The 22,627-nt window shown below is 38.6% G+C and overlaps 1 protein-coding gene across 1 annotated transcript in view; it reads left to right on the top strand.

Moving 5' to 3' along the window:
• The window catches only part of ESR1 (estrogen receptor 1), a 158,911-nt gene that overhangs the window by 41,217 nt on the left and 95,067 nt on the right, over positions 1-22,627 (top strand). Inside the window, 1 exon segment of the mRNA XM_074862837.1 lies at positions 2,790-3,294. Within this exon segment, the coding sequence (XP_074718938.1) occupies positions 2,858-3,294 (437 nt within the window). The 5' untranslated portion in view covers positions 2,790-2,857.

The following is a 22,627-nucleotide window of genomic DNA, read 5'->3' as shown; positions in this document are numbered from 1 at the left end:
GCAGGCAGGATAGTCATCACCGTGCAGGACAAGAAAAATACCCTCCTCTGATAATCTGTTGCATTTCATAGTTTTTTTATATCTAAAAATCCCACATATAGTATGCAGAATCAAAAATTCAACTTCTTCGTGGGATTTGGTTTGACTAGCCCTCTGCCACACCCTTGACCTTTCTTCCTCTCTCGATCTTCTTCCACAGAAAAAGTAAGCCAAACATTACCGGATGCTATCACAGGGATTCCCAGCTAGCCCCTAAGATCTTGTTGGTGGCACTCACGTTTTTTCTTCTGAGATCTGTACCAGGCTGTGTGCTGCAGGGATACTGCAGCCGTCATTGCTGAGCCCTTTTATGGGGGCAGGACTGTAACTTTCCACACTGGCTTGTGGAAAGCTGCTCACAGGGTCCTTAGCTGAAATGGTATGGAGCAGAAGTGATGGTGCTTTTATTTAACCCTACAGTGTGTTTTGATGCTGTTTGCTTATGATGGAAATTTTAAATATTTGTCTCCCTGAAAACACAGAACCCTCCCAAAATGATTAATCATGTTTTTAAAAACTACATGTAAGGCATGCAGGATGCATTCAGAAGCCAACTCTCTGTGTGCACACTTATATCTTGGATCTTCTGCATAGCTGTTATGCTGGAGCATTTTATTGCATGTCAATATAGTAATTCTAACATAGCATACATGTTGGATAATGCTTTAAATAAAAATTTAAAGTCCATTTTTTAGAAGTGGGTACTTCTTATGGCAGGCAGATTCACATTAATTCTCAGATTATGCAGTTTAATATGAGATAATGCTTTCTCTATGTATTACCGAAGCATGAAACGAAATCTATGAGTGACTGACCTTAAACTCGTAACTGCCATTCATTTCAGTCTGTGTAGCCCAGCAGACTGGCTGCTGAGAGCTATGCTTGCTTGCTGGTTTGTGAGTCTGCAGATGCATGTTCGCCCACTCTATGCAAACATGCACACTCTCTTTTTTTCTCTCACACTGTCTGGCATATTTTCAGAATAACTCTTCGAAGACTTTCTGAACTGCTGGGTATGATCATCTGATTATTATTTTTTTAACTGGGAACATGTTTAGTCCAGTGTTATTTAAACAAGCTTATCTATTTGATCAAAGTCTACGATCTGAAATTTGAACAGGGTAGGTAGGGTGGCTGGGTGGGTGAGGAAATCTATCAAGTACATATTTATGTGTGTGCTGCTGTCTTAGCTGTGTGCCTGCAGAGGTACAAATTGCTTCAGAATAGTCTTGCAAATATAAATAATTTTGGCTATTTTAGTAGAAGTTCTGAAGATATAGTATTATTACTAAAATAAGACCATTTTTAGTAAACTTTTCTTGAAGCTATTAGTGACCTGCATATTCAGTTTTTCGGTTTCTTGGGTTTTTTGAAGGTTGAGTTGAGTAACTGTGGAGTTGTTTTAAGTATAGCATAGACTTCGCTAGTATTCAGAGCATAGTAGCTGGAGCCCTTATATTAATGCGTTTAGGGTTGGCATTAACCTATTTCACTGACTGAACCACAGCCCACATCAATAAAGCTAGAGAGCTTGAAACAGTTTCTCGGGGTTTTCATTTAGCTGGTTCAGGAGAACTGGTTTGTGCAAAGTTAGAATTATATGGAATGAGATTGCAAGATGAAACATGCATGCCACACCTTTTCATTATGTTCTCTAGCTTCCCTTTTTTTCTAAATATAACTTTGAGAGGCATTTTAGTTTATTTTAAAGCTGATCCCATTTGATTATTTTAGATTACTTGATTTTCTAGTCTGATTTCAGAATTCAAGTTTGCTGACCTTTTGTTCACAGGATTAGGAAAAAGAATTTCCTGTATTCAATTCACGTCTCATGCAATCAAATAATTCTTTCCTAACTTTTAGGATCTTCCTGTAGCAAGGTCTGAATGATGCTTTGTTTCACCATTTTATAGCCTAAAAAGAAGCAGAGAGAAATTTCGAGGCTAATCTAAAGTTTTTCCTTTCTTTTTAATGCTACTATTACACTCTAGTGACTTCAAGTTATTACTGATGAAAGTAATAATAAAGAAATAGCAAATAAAGAAACCTTTTATTCTACATAGATATCATATGCCTTTTAATTTTGTTAGCTAGTTTTATTGACTGAGGCTCATTACACACGCACACACGCACACACACACACAAGCACACTTGCACACACACGTTCTGCTTTGCCCTGTCTGAGTTACAGCATAGTCCTGCCCAGGGTCATTACAATGTACACATTACATATTTCTAGCAAACATGAAAATGAATCAAACAGGAGGAGAGATAAGCACAGATAGATTGGAGCCTGCTGAGGAAATAAAAGGCAGTAATCTGCCTGACCACTGGACTACTCTTCCTGGCTGGATTAAGTGTTCTTTCCCGTTAGTTACTGCGGAGCACTGGCGACCCTGAAGTGAAAAATTAAACAACTAGTAAGAATGAAGTAACATTTAGAGGGACAATTATTTGCTATAACTCCAAAAGTAATTGTTTCTGAAAAGATGTTTAAACCAACGTCGGCACAAGGCAAGAGTTCCTGGCTCATGGCCAGCACCTTGTAATGCATATTAGCACAGATGAGGAGTTCCTAAAAGTTAGAGAGGGAGAGGGAGGGAGGGAGAGAGAGAATGTGCGTTTTCAGTGCTTGCTCTGCTTTTGTTTGTACCCTCCTCCTTGCTGAGATTAGAAGAATACCTGTGTAGTGCTGCTTTATTGTGATTTCTGCTGAGCCTCAGAATAGGTTCTGGTATTTTTTTTTTTAGGTGGACTGCCAGCTGCCGATCTTGCTGTTGACAGTAAAAGCAGATATGTTCCTTGCTCACTGCCATTAATGCTGACCATGACCCTTCACACCAAAACCTCTGGAGTTACCCTGCTGCACCAGATTCAAGGCACCGAACTGGAGACACTGAGCAGACCTCAGCTGAAGATTCCCCTGGAAAGATCGCTCAGCGACATGTACGTGGAGAGCAACAAGACAGGAGTTTTTAACTACCCAGAAGGAGCCACTTACGATTTTGGTACTACGGCTCCAGTGTACAGCTCTACTACTCTCAGTTATGCCCCTACTTCTGAATCTTTTGGGTCTAGCAGTCTGGCAGGATTTCACTCACTGAACAATGTCCCACCAAGTCCAGTGGTGTTCTTGCAAACGGCGCCCCAGCTCTCACCCTTCATCCATCATCACAGCCAGCAGGTACCCTATTACCTTGAAAACGAACAGGGCAGCTTTGGGATGAGGGAAGCTGCTCCTCCAGCCTTTTACAGGTAAATGCTACAGATAATTTTTCTTTCTTCTTTAAGCAGATGAACTCAAAAAATTAGAATGTGGAAATCTGTATGCCCTAATATTTTCTTTTTGTGTAAAGGACTGTGTGTTTTAATTGAATCATCCACGATACCTAGACCATAAAAAATACCTTAGAATAAACCAGAACTGTAATTCATAGCTCACTCTGACTGTAAGCTGTAAATTTTGAAAACTGTACATAAATGAGAAACAAATTGGATAATGAGTATAACTCCTTGTTTCCTGGAAAATGATGATATCATATTTGATTAAAGAATGGCAAACAAACTTCCTGTTGTAATATACTAGTATTACTGTCTGAAGTATACTAAAAAGACTTCCACCGTCACAGATTTCTGGGTGTGAGTGGTTGTTTGTTCAGCTCTTAGGCGGTAGTAAGAGTATTTTTCTCCTCTGGTTTCCTTTACAGTATGAGGAGAGAATATAGGAAGTGGTTCAGAAGCACAATATCCTTCCTAATCAAACTGTTAGAGTTGACTCAGTGACAGTATTTCGGTCAGTAATGATCTTCATGAGCTATCCTAAGAGCTGTGTACATATTAACCTTCATTTTTCATTGGAGGGTGATATGTATTCACCAAAAATATAGCATGCTGCATTTCAAAATAGAAGATTTCGGGGTTTTTTGTATTTTTGTCCCTTAATAGAAGGTTTGTTTTGGTTTGTTTTTTTGGGTTTTTTTTGGTTTTTTTGTCTGGAATAGAAAGATAAAAATATCTTTGAAGGGGGGGAATATTAAATCCTCAGTTTAAATATTTATTGTCAGTTGTGAAAACATTTATGTAATCTTTAAAGTAAGTGGCAGAAATTGATAGAACCATAGCTTCCAAGAAAATATAGTCATACACACCAATACCCACACTGTTAATGTCTGCACAGTGTTAATAGCATAGTTTTGCATCAGCTTGTTATACTGGGCTTCATGAAGTGAATCAAAGGTAAGTTAGATGTAATCTTTTTTTCCTAAACTCTGGCTGTTTATTTGAGAGATACAGGTGAGTTTGCTAGAAATGGAACTGAAAAAATAAAAGCAAGTTATTTTTCCCTGTTGAGGGCCAGACTGTGCCAGACTTATTTGCACAATATAACTTGTTACTGTGAACAGCAACGTATGTTCTTAAAGACAGTGTAAAGACAGCCTGACTAAGAATCTGGTCCAAAAAAACCAGATGATGATTGCACTTTTTAAAAATGATTAATCAATTTTGGGGAGCAGATGGAATAAAGACTGGTGAAATGATAGATAACGGTTATGTCAGACTGTCCAATACAATGATCTGTTAACTGAATTGGTTCAAACAAAATGCATTTTAGTGGAACCGAATACAGTACCTTAGGAAGAGTGAATACATGTCAGAGCATAAAGATTTTGAATGATTACCAGTGACTTGAGAGTGAAACTGCACTTTGCGCTAGATTAAAGGGTTTTTTTACATGAACGTCCAGTGCAAAACTATGGTGAAAAGTGTGTAAGTGACCTTAGATATGTAAACAGTGAGTTTGTGAAATTGAAATACACAAGCAGAAAATGTACTATAGTTGGGGTATTTTACTTCAGGAGGAAACAAACCCAAGAATCACCTGAAAATAGAAGCTGAACTATGGAAATAATGTCCTTTTATTTTTAAACAGTGAATTGACGTCAGACACTTCAAAATAAAATTAATGTATATTTTTGGTTTAACTACTGGAGCAAACATATAAGGCCAGTGCTGGATTCCCCATTTCCTGACACTTCTGATCAAGGATGGGTATCTCCCTTGAAGATGTGTTTTAGCCACATGCAATTGATGAGGCTTAATGCAGCAGTAATTAGGTGAATTTATGATCGTGGATAGGCAGGTGGTTTATCTGCATACAGCGTTATGCAAAGGATTTAATGGCCCCTGCCAGCTATAATTCTGTAAAGCGCATCTTATGTGGTAATAAGAAACATGTATCAAGGGGCTTGCTATGATTATCTTTTGTTAACAGGCATAGTACTGTTGGAATTAAATTGATAAAAGCTTTGCTTTTTTTCCTTTTAATTTTTGCAAGGTTGTATTTACAAAGTTATTACACTCACAACATGAAATATTAGGTCTTTATTCTTGTGTTTTGGCACAAATCCAACCACCAATAGTCTGTTAAAAATAATTTGAATAGGTGTTCAGTGTATGGGAAATATTTAAATATCTAATCTTGGGATTTAAGAACAAGATCTTTAAAAAATATTGTAATGCATGAATTTCCCATTTACTTTATTCATTTGGCTAATCTCATTGGTTTCTATTGGGTTATGGGAGACAGTTATGGGGCAGTGTAATCTGGCAATGAATAAATTGATGTTGGAGATCGGAAGATGTTTAACTACCAAAGTAGTGAGTTTCTGGAACAATCTACCAGTAGGAGTGGTAAAGGCAAAAATTCTCAAACCCAAAGCCCTAACAAAATTTAAAATGGATCATGATCAGTTTATGGTATGGCTGCCTGCTTCTGTAACAAGTAATGTAACCTAAACCCCAGAAAGACTCCTCTGCAATTCTCATTTACCTTCCTATGTAATAGAATTTTGCTGTTTGGCTTGTAAAACAGAAATATTTACATTGCATCATGCTATTATACTCTGGATTTAAGATGCAAATGCTGCATTCAGTAATACAAGTGGCTAGGGCAATAAATAATAATTGTAGGTTGGAGCTGAAATTATATTCTGTTAATACTTGGATAAAATGTTAAAAATAGTCAACTCAAAACACTGTATGGGATAAGGAAAACTTTTAATGACATTTTATTTTGTTAATATGTATTCAAAATCACGTTGACTATATAGACACATGTGTAGCTACATGTGTATTAATTATGAAGTTATATTTTATTTCTTTGAAATAGTTTTTCCTTTTCCAAAAGGCTTTGTCTCTTATTGCAAGAAAATGACAGGCTTCTATATCTAGCTGAAGAACATAACGATACATAAAGAAAATAATGATTTTATAAAGAATACAAAAAATATATACCAATCTCCTCCTTATTGAAATCTCCAAAACGTGGGACATCAGAATTTGAGGGAAAAAAAGGGCTTAATTAATTCAAATTGTGCTGTCTTTAACTTGACCCCTTTTATGTCTGACCTTGTGGCTGTTTTTATAGGGAGCCAAACTAAAATACCTTTCCCTTATCTTACAATGTCTGTATCTTCCAGTAAAAGGGAGAAGACATAGTGCTAGTTATGTTTTTAATTCTCTTCAAATCTCACTTGTATTTTATTTTCTCAGTCATTTTTATAGTAGGTTTTTTATATGAAATGCTGAGTGGTAGTTGATTATTATTAAGGAAAACTTGTACTCATGGATATTACAGTAAACTAATTGAAAGATTTCTTTTGTTCTTAACTATTAAATTTGAGTTCTGGTCATTTCTAGTTACTTCCTTGTGCTATTCAGCAGGTTTTGTTCATTCAGGTAAAAACCAAGAAGCTTTTCAGTAGCTAATTTACCTCAGTAAATTCCTACAAGCAACAACAAAGATGAATCCTTTTTGTTCTGCCAGTGTGTGGTCCTGTGTCATCCCACTGAGTTTGCAGTTCTCAGATCTGAGGTAAAATCGTGTCTGTATTTCAGGCTCTCTGTAGCCTGTGTTTGGTGCTGCTTCCAAATTTGGCCAAAACCCATGTAAAAATGGACTGCACCTACCAGCTACCTGATGAGGGAGTTGTCTGTCAGTCTGTAGTGAGTGAGAGAGGCAGGGAAAATCAGTGTACAAACAGAAACACCAGATGAAAAATCATTCATTGCTCCCTCACTTTTAGTGGCTAGTTTGTAAGTATCTTCTAGTACCTCAGGTTCTAGGTTTAGATTAATATAATATTTATTTAGCTTTAGTCCCAATTATAATACTGAAATTGTCTCTGAATCGTTTTAAAGCTGCTGTTCCAATCAATATGATCACAGCTTTAATTTTTAATGCTTGCTAAAGTTGAGAAAGATTACAAATGTTGATTGATCCTTGTGCTGTAATTCATAAATCCATCAGTCCAAAAAACAGTTACTTAACCTAATGTGTATTTTTTACCTTGTCTGATTTTTATGAATCTTTCTAGCTGTTCATGTTGAGTTCTAAACAAAGAGGATTTTTCCAAATTTAAAATTAAAAGAATGTTAAAATGAATGCAAAATTCAAAGATACTATTTTTTTTTTGAATGTAGTATGAGGTATTCCATAACATAAAGTACTATGTAATGTAGTGTTTTGTTTTGGGTTTTTTTGGGTTTATTTTTCTCTAAAGCATCAATCTGTTCTAAGGTCCTCTCTTGAACAGTTTGAGTGTTCAGGCAGTTTCTTGACCACTCGGAGTGTTCTTGTTTTCAGAGCTTGTACTTATATCTCTGACAATTTTGCAGCAATGAATGACTGTAATGAAAGACATGGGAAGACATGGAGTTCCTATCTCATGGAAATGTTGTAAAGATAAACTCACACATTATAATTATGAGGGACTTGTACAAACCAACTTTGCTGTTCCTGCAGCTCTTAGAGGATGTGCTGATGTGGATCCTGCTGCAAGTGTGTTTGAACCATAAAGTCACCAACCCATATTGTTGAGGGGCACATGTGTTCTGTGCCTCCTTGTGGCCCCGAATAAGGCCAGGCAGCAGTGTAAAGGGCTAAAGGAGTTGTTACGCTTCCTCATTATCCTCCTTTCTGCCAAGGCAGGAAGATCTCACCTCCTCTCTCTGAGATTCCTTTTCAAAGTTTTCTTCTTATTGAAAAAAACTTTCTTCACTTCTTTATCAGATGTACCTTTTGCATAAACCACAGACCCAGGAAGTGCAAGTCCTTTCCATGTAGATTTAAAACTTGTGGCTAAAAAACATGGTTGCTCAGGCAGCCTGTGTGGATGGGGTTCATCTGATTAAATGTAGACACCTAGGGCTTTATTCAGTTTTCCGCTCCTTAGGCATCTGGTGCCATTTGAGAGGCTGTAAGGTCAGATGGGTCTAGCATATATGACGCAGGACCTACTATGTAGCTGTACCTTTTTGGAGTTGGAGGTAAGTGTCAGTGAGGATCATCACCTAAAAGTCCTCAAATGGCATGTGGCATGGACAACAGCATCAAACCTTCACATGGACTCCCTTCTTAGTCTGTGGAGACACAGAGAGAAAGAGGCACTGTGAACACACACATTGTCTCTTTCTAAGGAACCTGATTAAAATAGGCCAGGTGCATTAGGCTGTAAAAGTACAAGTTTCTCTTTCTGTACTATAAAAGATGGCTAAGGTGACTCATTCTGGCACAGATATCTACTAGATGAAGATGGACGCCCAGTGATGTCCAAAGTTACGTGAAATTAATACCACCCATACATCTCCTGTTTCTAAAGAGTCAAAGTGGTCACCATCTGTAATCTCCTCCCTTCAGATAGACACTGCAGTATGTCCCTTGAAAGAAAGATGGGGAATTGACTCTGTGTCATTGGCCTTGATCAGTCTTGCTCTGAGGCTATTGAAACAACAAACACTGCTGGCCATATCTGCTCTGATAGGGAAAGCATTAGTTGCTGGCACCAGTTCCTTCAGCAATTGCAAAGTGAACATCAAATGCCAGCATTTTTTATTAAACCAACAAGAAAGGAACCATAGCTAAGGCATAGTTCCAAACAAACACAGAGTCCTGCAACTGAAGTGCATCCACTTCTTCTAAGGAGTGAAGATTTTAGTAATTTTGGTAATATGATACTGTTGACAACGAAGGACTGAAACTAAACATGAGCTCCCTGGTCTGTCTGCAAGGAGTTTTCTGTTATCTATTCAGACATCAGAACTGAGATTAGAGAGGAGATGCTGTCCTTCAACGTTCTCATTTAAAGTGCTGCTTTCAGTGCATTCATTACAGGGGCTGTTTGTAAAATTTGCTCTTCAGAGAGAAGTCACATATGGGGTTGTACACTATCCCAGTGTATTTCCAGTGGCCTTTCCAGTGAACTGCAAAAGGTCATAATTTATCACAGCTCATTAGGAACCCTGATCAATGTGACACTAGGCAAGGCAAGGCATTTCTGCTTTTCTGCCAAGCTCAGATGCCAGTTGCTGGGAGGGTTCTTACATCATCTGACTGAAGATAGTTCTTCTTCTGGTGCAAGATTATGAACATGTGAGATACTGCTTGCCAGATTTAACCTACCACATACTTACAGTGATACCTGTTAGATACAAGATTATAAATCTGCAGGATAATCTTCCTTGACAAGATATTGGTAACAACACTGGATTCAGGATTGACTTGAGCATTTTATTTTAAACTTTTACTAGAAAAAGGAAATATGGTACTCAGAAAACACAGAACTTAAATATGACTGTCCTAAACATAAATTCAATTTGATAGATGCACATAACAATTGCAGTGGTCTTCTAATCATTGCAGTGACAGTCTTAACTAATGACACAACAGCCAGCACCTATATAAATAAGAAAAGATGAAGGTGTCTCCCTTTCCTCACTGCATGGAAACAGTAAAGGTTGAAAGTCAGAAGTAACTAAGAAGACTTCTTAAGCAGTTGGTGACGAACCATGAACAGCTGTGCATGTAACCACTTCATGTCTAGTGGGTGGAATGTCAGACTACAACGGCTGTTCAAGAGTGCAGTCCACCTTGAATCAGACAACATTCGTAGAATATGTCACATTCTGTTTCCATGTACTGCTGTCTTGCAGTGCTGCCAGCTGTCAAAATCTACCTCCCAAAGACCTTGGCAGCAGCATCTATGCAGAGTAACTGTTGAATGTGGCTTCCTCTCCCTTTGAGGATGACATACCAGTGAACATCTAGGCAGTACTGGGCTGCATTTAATGCCCATGCATTTCACTTCCCATTCATAAACTATATAGTAAGCAGTGTATTTTCCCATCTTGATCATCATATTCAAATAAGGAAACTGCTTTTAACTGCTTTTCTACATGGAAAAGCTGTATTTCTCCTTTGAATATTTTTTCAGTGTCTCATCAATTTGCAGTGCAAATGTCCAATTTGATTGCTACTTCCAGTCTTCCCTCCCTCTTATTTTATTACTTGCTATCATGCAGAAACACTGCTTTGATCACTGCAGCCCACTTCAGTACTGATCTGTGCTACTAAGACATGACTATGGAAAACTTTCTAGGATGCTACAAAAGGGACATCAAAGCTAGGAAGAAAGGGGGTTGGAAATTTACTGCAACACAGGAAAAGGCTCAACTCATGCTAAATAAAAATAGGAAGATGCTGTGCAGAAAGCAGCAGCTGCAGAATATGTGGCATATAATTTAGGTCCAAAATCTTAAATCACAAGACTGGGAAACACATAATATGCTTTCCAGATAGCCTCCACCGTGTTACTTACATATAGCCCTGTTAAAATTGGAATATATAATATCTACTGTTTTCTATTTCCTTTTTTCTTTTATTTTTTTTACTTTAAATGTAATGCAAGTTTGTGAGACAAGATCTATTCATTTATAAATCCATGAAAAATATTCCAGTTTTTAGAAACTTACTTTTTTTCTTCTTCAAGTTGATCTGTAGACAGATGGAAGCTTAGAAGGTGCTAACTCTAAAAATCATCATTTAATTTTACTACTAAAGACAAGTACTATAAAATCTGATCTTTGGCAAGAATAAAATGTCACATAATACCTTGTCATCCATGTTTTCAGTTTATAAAGCTAGTAAACATTCCTAAAACATTTGTTTTGCTGAGCTATCTTGATCAAGCAGTATCTAGTTATTATTCAGTAATATGTATCAGCTGGTGTCTAAAGAAAATTAATTCAAATAAGTGTTGCCTGCTTTGGTTACTGGTTAACACTTGAACTTGACAGTAAGATCCCTGTTTCAAATTACATGTCACAGAATCCCTGTATCCAGGAAACTGTTGTGGTGGCAAAGAATACTATGGCTGAGAGTGTTTGCCAAATCTAGATATCTTTGGGGAGCTAATATGTCAAAGAACAGCTTTGTCTGTTTGCTTCCATTCTGCAGTAAAATGGTACTCCTCCTTCAGCCAAGCTGATAAACACAAGCAAGGAAAAATCTGTATGTTGCCAACATAGAAGCCACTGTAGCACGTTTATTACCTTGCAATAGTTTTGTGTAGTTTGGATTATTTAGAATTTACGGGTTGAGAAGTATTTATAGCTTTGTCTTGCCATACAATGAGAAATATAATCCTAATTTTCATCTACAAGGATATCAATAAGATATAAACCATGCAAGTCCTGGAAATGGTTGTTCAGCAGAATATTAAATATATGAGAGCATTCTAATTAGGTTTATGGAGAAAGGTGATGAGATAGAAACCCATATAAAATAACATAGCTGAAAGTTTTAATGGCAACAATATTAGAACCAGTACAACTGAAAGAGGCATGTAGAAAGAATATCTGCCAGCCATATTGCAGTTTAAGGAGTCAAACATTGCTAAAGCGAGTTGCACATGGATCACTTAAGTTACTATTACTATTTATTCTTGATCCAAGCAATAAAAAAACCAAATGAAGTGGAAATAAATCTGATTCTGTACAGAAATTTTTAAATACCCCAGAGCAAAACTCCACTTTATTTGCAGAGTTCTAGTCTAGTCACTGCTTACTATTGTCTGTATATGTTCCGCTCTTTTTTTGTTTAATTATGTTGTCCAGCTTTGGATCATATTTTCAGTGTTAGATGATTGTCTCAATTATTTTTTTTTACGATGTTGACAAAAAAAGTATCTAAGCATCATGAAGGGAAAAGAAAATCATGCTATACTCATGCAAAAAACCTCAACTTTTTCGTGGGACAGCCTAGTCACCTTTGTATTATAGATATACCTCTCATATTTGGTAGTGTGAGATGCTGTCAAATCAGGGTTGTTTCTGTTTGATTTTCCCCAGAAAACCTACTCATATTTAAGCTACAAACATCTTGCTATTCATAGTGGGAATTTGTTTGCATCTGATAGCTAAATTGTATGAAATTTCATGTGTCATTCATGCTCCATCCTCTCTCAGTGATTATATATTGGCTTGATTGCAAAGGCATCTTTCTCTGACAAAAAGTGTGAGGTTGCTTCATTGCGTAGCTGCATGTCTTTTCAACAGGACTTTCTCTGCAATTATTACTGTGGGCTAAAGCAAGTTACCGAGAGATAAGAATCACAGAGTAATGTAAATTTGCAGGGGCCTCTGGAGATTATCTGGTCAACATCCTGCTCAAAGCAGGGCTAACTTCAAAGTTAGATCAGGTTGCTCAGGCCCTTATCCAGTTGAGTTTTGTAGATACACAGGAATGGAGACTCCACATCCACACAGGACAATCTGTTGCAGTGCTGAATCACTCTTGCTGTGAAAAACTTTTTCCTAATGTATAGTTATAATCTTCTTTGCCCAAAGTTGTGTCAGATGTCTCTTGTCCTTTCACTGTGTGCCTCCAAGGAGAGTCTGGCTGTCTCCTTTGAAGTCTCCCATTATATAGTTGAAGACAGCAATAAAATCCTGCCTTAGCCTTCTCTTTGGAAGATTAAACAGATTCAGTTCTCTCAGCATCTTCTCACATGTCATTCGTTCCAGCCCCCTCCTCATCTTGTGGCTCTCTGCTGGACGTGCTTCAGCTTATCAAAGACTGTCTTCAGCTTGGAAACCCCAATCTGGAAACAGTTTTGCAAGTGCTGAGGGGAACAAGCTTTGCTCTCAATCTCCTGTCTCTGTTTATATTAGTACAGCCCAGGACATGTTTGGCTTTCCTTGCTGCCAGGGCACACTGCTGACTCCTGTTCAACTTATCCACCAGCACCCGCAGGTCAATATCTGCAGAGCTGCTTTCCAGCCCCTTTTGTATTTCTGCAGGGGGTTACTCCATCCCAGGTGCATGGCTCTGCATTTTCCAGTGTTGAATTTCATGACATTCCTGTTGGGCCAATTTCTCTTGAGGTCCCTCTGACGGGCAGCTTTGCTTTGCAGCATATCCACCACTCTGCATGCCCCTTTCCCCTCAGTTTGATATTGGTCATTAACTTGTGAGGGGTGCAATTTCTCCCTTCATCCCTTTTGTTATGAAATATTCACCCCAGTATTGATTGCACAGGAATGCTATAGTATCTGGCCAAATTTGAACTGCTGATAAAAACCTGTTGAGACTAGCAGTCCAGTCATTTTCCACCCACCTCATATTTTGTCTGTGCAGCCCATATCTCACTACACTGGGAATGAGAAAAATGGTCTCTCTTCTGCTTTTAGTGTCCTTCTGCTTCATCTGTGTTAGTTCTAAGGAGTTTGGTAAAAGTCACACCAGAAAAATGCAGTAAAAAATCTAAGCTTGCAGGATGAGAAGGTGGGACAAGGAGTAGATAAAGGTAGTATCACTGAAGAACAGAATGGGGCCAGTGAAGAAATCTGGTGGGTCTGGTAATGTAGAAGCTTTGAATCTCTGGTGAGGTGCTGTAGCCATCTGTTGTGAACTGGTGTACAGAACATGGATGAAGAAGAGAGAGAGTGCTCTAGTAGGAGAAAGTAGATATTGTATAAGGACCTGAAAGAGTTTGGGGTGGGCCAGAAAAGTAAAGTTAAAGGAGAAACCCCAGAAGAAGACTGAGGTGGAGATAAAGAGTGGAATTTAAAGGTAGTCTGGAACTGAGACTTGGACTGGGGGTAGGGGCTATAAACAAGACTGCAACAACTCTGCAAGTGCATGTTGCAGAGTATGGGGAAATAAAAAGGCTGACAGGGAGAAACAGGCATTATGTTGCTGGGCCTTTGTAGAACAATCTTCCTCCCAGCAGATATGTGCAACTCTTGCATTTTATTCCTGTCTATTACAGATTTACCCAGAAGGTAATGGATTAGCCTGGCTGTTGGTTTGTTCAGTCACCCACGTGACAGAGGTTGGTGCTGTAGATACGAGCTTCCATCACTCCTGAAACACCAACTGCCACTCAGAAAGACTCAATGAGATCCCGTTTTGGGTGCTGATTGTTTAATTTCTTTAAAACCTTGGTATTTCTCATGCGCATATAGAAAATATAATAAAATTACATCAGTAATATTGTAACATCAGACTGATGTTACAAAGCTGAAACATGCCAGAACTAAATTTGTGTGCATATATCTTTCTGTCTCTCTGCCTAATGTCCTAACATGTGAAATGAAGATACTACTGTTTACCACACAGGACCCCTATGAATAAACATTCATTGGTGTCTGTGAAGTGCCTAACTGTTATAATGAAGAGTGCTATTGAAAATCACATGTGGAAAATCAACAAGACTGTTTTCAGAGCAGGCTTGAATAAGAAAGAAGACATGACGCTACATATGAGCAAGGGGGAAAACATCCAAAATATTGAGTAGGTGCTCAGTCAGTGACTATGATTTTGGAAAGTAATAATGGTATTACTAAACACAGTATCTGAAATGGAACAAAAATGGTTTACAGGCTTGTTAAACACACATAGGCAACATTTTTCTTGGAAAAAGTACAGCAGAAATAAATTTTCACTTCAATCCTTATATGGAATTGTATGTTCAGCTACCTTGCATTTATTTATTTTGTAGGTAGATAAGGGATGACTGCACAGAAACAAGGAGTTAATGAACTAGTTTTTCATGTTCTCTAATTTGTTTCTGACATGAACTCTGAGATACGACCCTCAGTTCATTGTATTCCTTACTTGAGATGAAAGATTTTGCTGGTTTCATTTCAGCAAAGCACTGAAGATCTAATTCTTCAGAGGGAGAGATACATTTCAGTACAAAAATCAGTACCTAAGCAAATATTAAATGCTCTCTGTACCCTTTTATTTTTTTTCAAAAACATTTAAGAAAATTACCTAGGCCAAGACTGCCTTTTCAAGATCTAAAACTTCTCTGTATGGCTAGCACTAGCTTCTTTATTATTTATTAAATGGCAACATTAGGTATTAATAGCTTCAAGCTGTTTTCATGTATGACCCATTTCCTGACTCATACATGCCTTGTTTTCTTTCTCTCTAATTCACTTTATTGTCAACAAATGTGGATCTGTCTGGAAATGGCAAGCAACCTGAAAGCTGCATTGCCTAAGAGACTGGCCCCACTTCTACGCTGTCCCTCCTGGTTGTTCCAGAACTAAAATCCAGGAGAGCAGAGCAAAATGAGTTGTCTTGTTTATTACAGGGGAGATATGGTAAGGAATAAGTGAGAACAGGTCTCCAACAGCTCTGCTTCATGACTTCTGACGAGAGCCATGTTTAAGTCATGTAGCAGCCTAAAATGAATGGAGCCTGCAGGTGGTCTTTGTAGGGTACACTTGGTACTAGATTACTTGGGGAAAGTCTCCTTGTACCAGAGAAGTTCCTCTGTCTGCCGACTACTTGGTTCTTTTCTGATGATGTCAAGGGGCAAATTTTAAAAAATAAGGCTGTATCCTATGGCCAGTTCTGAATCTCAGATTCCAAATCAGACTTTTCCTTACAACTTTATCTCTCTGAGTGTGAGATAAGACTGTTTTTGTGAGAACTGAGACTTCTTAAAAAGTGTAATGCTAGACATAAGTTAGTCCAACTAAAATATGCTAAGTAGAAATAAAAAAAGAAATATGGATGTAAGGGAAAGGAAGTAAAGTATTTCAGTGCTTAATAAATCTGAAGTCAGTAGCTTTACTGTACACCTCAGTCATTTCAGCATAGTCAAGGAATGGAGGTTTTATTTACTGCATACTGTGAATCATTATGCAGGAATCACTACAGAAATGTTTAGAACAGGTATCTCTGCAACTAGGAAATGATTGAAGTGTGCTGTCCAGGTTTTTTGTCTGTGTTAGACTCTACACTAAAACTGTTATGGGGAATAATCAATTGAAGAGGTACTTTTATTCCATTTTGGTACTATCTGCACTCTCAGGCTATTTTCTTTGCCTGTTTAATCCTTGGATTTTCTGAGGACGTGAAGTGCTGTTTCTACCATGAGACATACACAGCTGCTGTATAGAAGAAACAAGATGTTGTACAAGATGATGTAGTAAAAAAATTAATTTATACTTGCAATTAGAGGTTCTGAGATAAGTTTGAAGTTCGGTACAGATTCAGATACACAGATACAGTTCAGTACAGAAGCTCAGATATTAATTCTCATATTGTTAGCTGAAGTCTATTACTGAACTGAATTAACACTCCACTAGAGAAGAGTAATTTCTATTGAATATGATTTTGCACAGATCTAATCTATAAACCTATTTCAACTGTATTTTCTGACCAAATGAATTTGTAATGATGAGAGCATACTGCATCCATAACAAAAGATTGAACTATTGTGATGAATTAATTCAGCAAGCCCACCTTATTACATCCTTGTAGTTACTAGAGTATGTTTGAGGGGAATTGATGGATTTTAAAGGAGAAATAAAATATTGCATTAGAAATCTTGCTGCTAAACTTGAAATTACTTTTTTTTTTTTTTTTTTCCCAAAATAGTAATAACAATTGCTTAAGCTCTTAGGACAAAATTCAATTCAATTTCTTGTCTGAGAATATGCCCTTTTGCTTTTTGCATCTGCACATATGTATCAAGGGGTTTAGCTGAATTCCATCTGACAAGTTCAGAAAAATATCTCCTGTCTCCTTAAACAAAACAGAACCCAAACCATTTGTTACAAGGTGCTTTGAATATGTATGTATCAAATTTAAACCGAAGCCTACTTACAGGTACCTATTCATACATTGTAAGTTCAACTAAGAGTTGATGCCTGTTGTGTTTGGTGAATTGTTGTGGGTCTGCAGAGCTGCATCATGTCGGGTGGGATGCTCTTTATCTCTCCCTATGTCTTTTTCTTATCTCCTGACTCACTAGCATGTACAGCAGCAAGCCTTCTCTTATGCACCATGATGCAGAGTTATGCGTGCTTAACTTTTCAGAGCGTGCTGCTGTGCATACTCTCACACTGTTGGTCAATTCCTGTGGGATGTGTGCTCCAGAGTGTGGAGCTGGAGAGATGCTGAGCTCTTGGGTAGAAATGCAAAGGGTTGTCCCCATTTTATCAGCAAGTGAGCACAGGAATCAAGAGATGTCTCATGTGGCAGTTCCCACCGGGATTTGTGGAGCAGTGCTGAGGCTGGAGAATGAAGATGCAATTAAGATGTCTTTAGTCAGAATCTCTGCACTGTTGGCTTATCTTTCCATTTTACATACTGTACTTTCCAAGATAACCTAATTGAAACTGGTTTTGGATCCTGGATTTGGCAACAGACTGATGTTGGTTAGAATTATTTAGCTTTGTGATCTATAAATCTATATAAATATGTATGTGAAATCAAGTGACTATGATTCCAAGCTTGGATATCTAATGCTACATGCTTGAATTAAAAAGTAAGTACCTGATATGCTAGATGGAGCCATATGAAGAAAGACGGTACAATTTTAAAACTGTTATTGACGTCTCAAAATATTTTTATTAAGCTTAGAACAAAATTAAAACCAAACCAGAAATGAATCAAAGAACAGAGGCCTTTGGGCAATAATTCAAATATCGATCTATTTGTCTTATAGAATACTTTTGATATACTTTTGAATACATGGACTGTTTGAAAATTAAGCATTAATTTTGGTCATATTTATACCACAATATAAAAAAAGCCTAGGTGAGAGCCTGCTGTTGTGTCCTAACCTGCTGCTTGTTTAGATCATTTTCTGGAAGAGTAATGCCTGAAATGTAGAGTGTTGGAAATTTTTGGGACCATTTTGATGTGAGAAAATGCAAAATCTGTCAGGTTATTTTGAAGAAAGGTGAGTCATAGCTGCTGGCTACTGCTCAGTCATAATGCCATGAGGGGCTGAATGGCTGTGAGCAGATCCTGCCTGCCTTCCCAGAGCAGAGGTGAGGAGGGCTGTGTTGCCGTCAGCCGCCAGCCTCAGCTCCTCTGAGCTGCTGCTTTCCTGGACCACTTTCCTGTGCTCCTTGGGCTGGACCATGGTGGGTTAATAGGTTTGCTGTGATAAGCTTAGTGCAACATCCACTTCCAACATTCAGCTCTATGCAGCAGAGAATGTTTTGGCTAGAAATGAGTAAATAGATGGTTTTTCAGCCATAGGTAGCCATTAAAGAATATTATGCAACAAACAGAAGTTGAAACCCTGGGTGGTTTTTTTCCTTTCATTTATAAGAAGCGTGCCTATCTGGATTGAAAAAAAAAAGGTATGATTCAGCATGGGTTGCATGTGTGTCTCATGTGAACAGGTAATAATATGTTTTTAAATGACAGAAGTGCGGCTGCTGTGTCTGTAATACTGTACATTTAATTCTGTGTGAATTTGTCTATCTAATAGACTTTTTCCTTCCTTTGTAATTTATATGTCAGGGAGCAATTACTGTCTACCAACAATAAAAAGTGAGAAGATTAATGAGGTGCTGTATTGTGGCACCTCTGAAGCATTTGAGTTTGTTCTCTGTTGCTATGAAGAATAAGAAGTGACACAAATAGATTGGCATGGATTTGCCAAAACTTCTTAATGTCTTGAAACAAAAATATCACAACACAAAAAGCAAGTACATGGGTTTGTCACAGACCTAATTTCTCACACATTGCTGCATAAGTTACCTCAAAAATATGTCAACAAGCAGTTTTTCAAACACATATTATGTGCAGTTGGCTACATGAATGTATTTCCTACCTTTCATGAGCCACGTTCTCTTTGCTTACTGTTGACTGAATAGTCAGCATATGCAAATTTATCTGTGGACATTATCTGAATAATATAGCTACTTTGGGATAATTTGGATAACGTAGATAGGTAAAACTTACTATTTACTCTTTGGTTAGTACTGCTGAATGAGACACCTGTACATGAAGAAGAACAGAAAGATTTTCAGTCTACAAGCAGGAAAGAGAAGATTCAGAGGAATGAGGAAAAGAACACAGTCCATTTTTTCAATCTGCTGTTTTAATACTTTATACCATTGTAATCTACCATTAGTCTGATCAACTGAAAGCTGTCACTGAAATAGTTTTTCACCTGTCACATTTCTGGTCATGATTCCTGTGGCTGCATTAGTAAGCCGGTGTGACCACACAGTTGGGATCCTTCCTTCTTCACCCTGTATTTTCTGGCCTCCTCTCTTGCCTCAAGTCTTATGACTGTGTGTTGAACAGCATTAATTTGCTAGTCTGGGCCTAAGTGTCTAGGGCCAGAAATGAAGGGAGAGCAAGACTGCCCGGTCTGGCAGAAGTTTGCAGTTACTACTTCTTGGACAAATAAAAATGACAGTCTTTGTAGCCTTTAACACTAAATTTTCAGAAGTGATATCTAGGGGTTACTTAGAGAGGTGCTGAACGCTTACAGCTCTCCTTGAATGGAAGGAGATCAGTAGGATCTAAGAAATTTAAAATCAGTTTGAAAATCAGTTTGGCAAGGGTGTCTTAAATTGTATCCTTTATATAACAATCTGTTCAGATTCTATTTCTTATTAATTTTATTTTCTATTTCTTACTCTTCCAATTCTATTTTTAGCATATGTAATTTTCTGTTTCTGGAGATCCTCTATGACAAATGTAATAGATGTTATATTTTATTTCACTGTGTGTGAACAGTGCTTGGCCTTATAAAGCTAGCACACACCTATCAACTAGGCGGATGGTGTTGCCAAGACTTCACTGCTCTGTTTCAAACTCCAACATGTTTATCACATGTTTTACTGTTCATTAATATTCAAAGAATAAATTGGCATGCAAAGTTGAATTCAGCACTTTCCAGAGCACAAGTATGAGTTAAGTACCCCAGGTGGAGCAATGTTTCACAACAAAGTACACAAATTTAGTGAGGCATCATATTTCTGTGCAACCATCTTGCCTCCATTTTGACTGGAAGGAAAAACTAAAACATGCTACTTTGAGGTCTGTGTCTTCCCTACTAGAATTCAGACCTCTCAAGACTGAAACTTGACATAATTTGTTATTAGTTTTTCTTAACAGAGGAAGAAGAGTGTATAACAAGCTACAAACCACAGGTATTCTGTTGGTCTGACAGCATCAGTATGCTGTGAACACTTTTAGCAGCCTGACTCTGAAGGTGAAATGCAGCCCTTCTTGTATGCAGTGACTGGTTGGTATGATTTTCAGACCAGCTATTTGTTTGCCTTCTGCACTGCTTTTGCACCTGTTCTTTATCGGTAACACTCAGTGATGTGCTTTTGTCCTATCTGTTACACTTGTTATGTTTTCAAGCATATGACTTTCAAGTCATAGTTTAATTTCTGGGATGCATATTCCTTGTACATGGGCGTCAGCTAGGACTGATGATTCGCTTCGCTGGGTAAAAAACTGGCTGGATGGCCAGGCCCAAGGAGTTGTGGTGAATGGAGTTAAATCCGGTTGGCGGCCGGTCACGAGTGGTGTCCCCCAGGGCTCGGTTTTGGGGCCACTCCTGTTTAACATCTTTATTGATGATCTAGACGAGGGGATCGAGTGCACCCTCAGTAAGTTTGCAGATGACACCAAGTTGGGTGGGAGTGTTGATCTGCTCGAGGGTAGGGAGGCTCTGCAGAGAGACCTGGACAGGCTGGAGCAATGAGCTAAGGCCAACTGTAGGAGTTTCAATAAGGCCAAATGCCGGGTTCTGCACTTGGGCCACAACAACCCCCAGCAGCGCCACAGGCTTGGGGAGGAGTGGCTGGAGAGCTGCCAGTCAGAGAGGGACCTGGGGGTGTTGATTGACAGCCGGCTGAACATGAGCCAGCAGTGTGCCCAGGTGGCCAAGAAGGCCAATGGCATCCTGACCTGTATCAGAAATAGTGTGACCAGCAGGGACAGGGAAGTGATCTTACCCCTGTACTGGGCACTGGTGAGGCTGCACCTCGATTACTGTGTTCAGTTTTGGGCCCCTCACTACCAAAGGACATTGAATTACTGGAGCGTGTCCAGAGAAGGGCAACGAAGCTGGTGAAGGGTCTGGAGCACATGTCGTATGAGGAACGGCTGAGGGAACTGGTGTTGTTTAGTCTGGAGAAGAGGAGGCTGAGGGGAGACCTCATCACCCTCTACAACTACCTGAAAGAAAGGAGGTTGCAGAGAGCTGGGGATGAGTCTCTTTAACAAGCAATAGGACAAGAGGGAATGGCCTCAAGTTGTGCCAGGGAAGGTTTAGACTGGATATTGGGAAGTATTTCTTTACAGAACGGGTTGTTAGGCGTTGGAATGGGCTGCCCAGGGAGGTGGTGGAGTCCCCATCCCTGGAGGTGTTTAAGAGTTAGGTTGACATAGCGCTGAGGGATATGGTGTAGTTGAGAATGGTCAGTGTTAGGTTAATGGTTGGACTAGGTGATCTTCAAGGTCTTTTCCAACCTAGATGGTTCTGTGATGCTTCTGTCTTTTCATCTGTTGATCAAGTGTTTAACCACAACATGAAGTGTACCAGTCTTGGACTGGTACTTGGCTTTCATCTGCTGCTGATACTGCAGTCTAGCTGTGGCCTGCAAGGAAGTTAATCTGTTCATATCACTGGGACTGTGTGGGTCCCAGGTACTAGTAGTTTGGTTTGATGAAACTGGGTTAAGCACAAATAGGTCCGTACATTTAGGAACTCTTTTTTTTTTTTTTTTTTTTTTTCACTGGGCCCTAGACTGTGCACTGTTAGTCTAAGGACTGCAGAGGCTCTGTTTCTAGGGTTTACTGTTTTGGGGCAAGAACAAGGAGCTGCGGATAAACCACATCTTCTGGGGCAAGTACGCAAGCATTTTTACATGCAGGTGTCAGATTTCCCCAAGTGCCTAGTTCCTTCCCAGCTGCCCCTGTCATGTGTTTGGACTTGGCACCTCTGCTTAGTCTTTTTCCTGTATTCTTGATAGCAGCTGGCATAGGGTGGCTTGTAGATGTCCTGGGTGGTAAATTCTATGGAAAAAGATTTTTGTCTCTTCTCTGTGCTTTCTATCAGTTCGTTCAAGAGGTCTGTATGCGCTCTGATGAACTTAAAATCACTACTCTAAGTAGTCTTCTATTTTGCCAGCATTTATTTTCCTGTGGTCTAGAGCCCTCTGATTTCTTTGTTGGAACCATATGTGGCTGTACCAGTGTTTTGTTTCAAAAGTTCATCTTCAAATGCAGCGTAGCCCTTGAAGCTACATTTTCAGTTTAAAATGTCATTTTAAAGAAAAATAGCCGTTTGAAATGATAGTTTAGATTGGAATTTTTGAAACGTTATCTAAATTGTATTACACAATCTGCATTCCTATTTAACATATTTTTTGAGGTTGGTGTAAAGGAGAACATTTATATCTTTCAAGCATTTTACTTTAAAAATGTTCTGTTTAATGTTGGTCATTGAAAGATTTTCCTAGG

Source organism: Strix uralensis, chromosome 3, assembly GCF_047716275.1.
Source record: "Strix uralensis isolate ZFMK-TIS-50842 chromosome 3, bStrUra1, whole genome shotgun sequence".
Lineage (NCBI taxonomy): Eukaryota > Metazoa > Chordata > Aves > Strigiformes > Strigidae > Strix > Strix uralensis.
This window is presented reverse-complemented; position numbering and strand designations above follow the sequence as displayed.